The sequence below is a fragment of the Sturnira hondurensis genome, unplaced genomic scaffold (genome assembly GCF_014824575.4).
Source record: "Sturnira hondurensis isolate 20B ecotype Veracruz unplaced genomic scaffold, ASM1482457v3 Scaffold0001980, whole genome shotgun sequence".
Taxonomy (NCBI): Eukaryota; Metazoa; Chordata; class Mammalia; order Chiroptera; family Phyllostomidae; genus Sturnira; species Sturnira hondurensis.
This window is the reverse complement of record NW_028074611.1, coordinates 1-2,014: the sequence shown is the minus strand read 5'-3', so window position 1 is coordinate 2,014 and position 2,014 is coordinate 1. Positions and strand designations below refer to the sequence as shown.

Here is a 2,014-nt window from a genome sequence, read left to right as displayed (position 1 = left end):
CCGAGTCCCGGGTCCCCAGGCCTGGCTCCAAGGTCTCAGCCCAGGGCCATACTTGGGCCGAAGACTCTCAGTGCTGGGGACTTCCCTTCGCCCTGGGAGCTTCCCCGCTCTCTCGAGTCCTTCTGCCTGGATACTCGCGACACTACCCCAGTTCTCACTCCCATCGGTCGTAGAAATCCAGTGAAGCCAATCAGCGTCACCGTGGTTCTGGGTATAACGCTCACGCGAGGAACCAGAACCCATTCTTCCCCTGGCGCTCAGGGTCTCCATCATGGGACTCCGAGCCCTGCTCCTGCTGCTCTCCGGGGCCCTGACCCTGACCGAGACCAGGGCGGGTGAGTGCGGGGTCGGGAGGGAACGGCCTGGGCGGGGCAGGAGCCAGGAGAACCGCCGGGGTCTCGGGACACCAGCGCCGCACCTGTCTGCAGCGCCCCATGAGCAGTCCCCAGACCCCAGACCCCAGACCCCGCGACTCCCGCCTCGGCCCCGCCCCCCGTTCCCCGCCCCCTCCTCTCAACCCCGCCCCCTTTTGCGTCCCCCTGGGGACCCCAGCCCCTACCCGCCCAACATCTGACCCAGGACACGCTCCTCCCCGCCCCCAGGCACTCACACCCTGAGATATTTCAGCACCGCTATGTCCGGACCCGGCCACGGGAAGAACCGGTACCTCGCCGTGGGCTACGTGGACGACACGGAGATCCTGCGGTTCGACAGCGACGCCCCGAACCCGAGGGTGGAGCCGCGGGCGCCGTGGATGCAGCGGTGGGCGGAGCAGCAGTGCCCGGCTATTGGAACGATCGGACGGCCATTTTCGAGCACATCGCACAGATTAATGAAGGGAAACTGAACACATGGCGCGGCTACTTCAACCAGAGCGAGGACGGTGAGCCGGGCGCGCGCTCGCGCGCGCGTTGGATCTGGGCACCGCCCCCATCCGCATGAACGGGCCGGGATTGCCCCGAGTCTCCGAGTCCCAGCCCTACCCCGAGGCTGAGGACCCCACCCGGCCCCCAACTCGGGAGAAACCTGTGGGTATTTTGACCCGTTTGAATTTCTGTTAAGGTTTAATCAGCGAGGGTCGGGTCCGCACTGGTGGAGAGGGGGTCGGGCAGCGGAGCGGGACTGACCTCAGGGCGGGGTCAGTGTCCCACACATTTCAAGAAATGACCGGCTGCACCGTGGGGTCAGACTGGAGCTTTCACAGCGGGTACAGTCGGTTCCTCTACGACGGCACCGAATACGTCTCCCTGAACAAGGACCTGAGCTCCTGGACCTCGACTGATACGGCGGCCCAGGTCACCTGGCGCAAGTTGGTGCAGGTCCCTGATGTGAAGGACATGAAGGCGTACCTGGAGGGCGAGTGCCTGCACTGGCTCCACAAGTACCTGGAGAAGGGGAAGGAGATGCTGCTCCGAGCAGGTACCAGGGCGTGGGCCTCCCCGAGGAAGGGATCTGTGGGCTGGGCTGGCTTCCCACAAGGAGAGGAGGGGAATGGGGCAGTGTCAGAGTGTCCCTTCTGCTCAGGAGAGGGAACAGTCCCCCAGGTCTCCTTATTCTGTGACTCCCCCGTGGGCCCATCTTTCTCTAAAGGACAGTAAGGAACCCAGCCTCTCCCTGAAACACCCACAGCAGGTCCCTCACACCCTGCAGCACCTGGGGCACCAGGAACCTCTCCCTGGTTCTGGGGCTGAGACCCTCTCTGGAGGCCTGACTCTGGGTTTGCTGAGTCATCAGCCTCCACCTGGTCTGTGTCTCTCCTGAGAGACCTGCACACTCCTACCCTAGGTTCTCACCCTGCTTCCAGAAGTGGCCCAGGAATGGGAGGTTCTGGTGTCTGGGTAGTGCACTCCCTTCCCCCACCCCCACTGTCCTGTCCACTCTCAGGGTGGTCACATGGGCACTGCTGGAGTGTCCCATGACCATGCAAAGTTCCTGAATTTTCTCACCCTCCCCTCAGACCCGCCAAAGACACACGTCACCCACCACCCCATCTCTGACCATGAGGTCACCCTGA

General features: G+C 63.8%; 1 protein-coding gene across 1 annotated transcript; it reads left to right on the top strand.

Moving 5' to 3' along the window:
* Window positions 1-173: 173 nt before the first annotated feature.
* Window positions 174-1,501, top strand: LOC118981513 (H-2 class I histocompatibility antigen, alpha chain-like; the record flags this gene model as incomplete). The annotated part of the gene is made up of 3 exons (XM_037038311.1): window positions 174-335; window positions 603-883; window positions 1,144-1,501. Coding segments are annotated over 3 exons (801 nt in total), but the record flags the coding sequence as incomplete, so codon positions are not given.
* Between the last annotated feature and the right edge of the window lie 513 nt (window positions 1,502-2,014).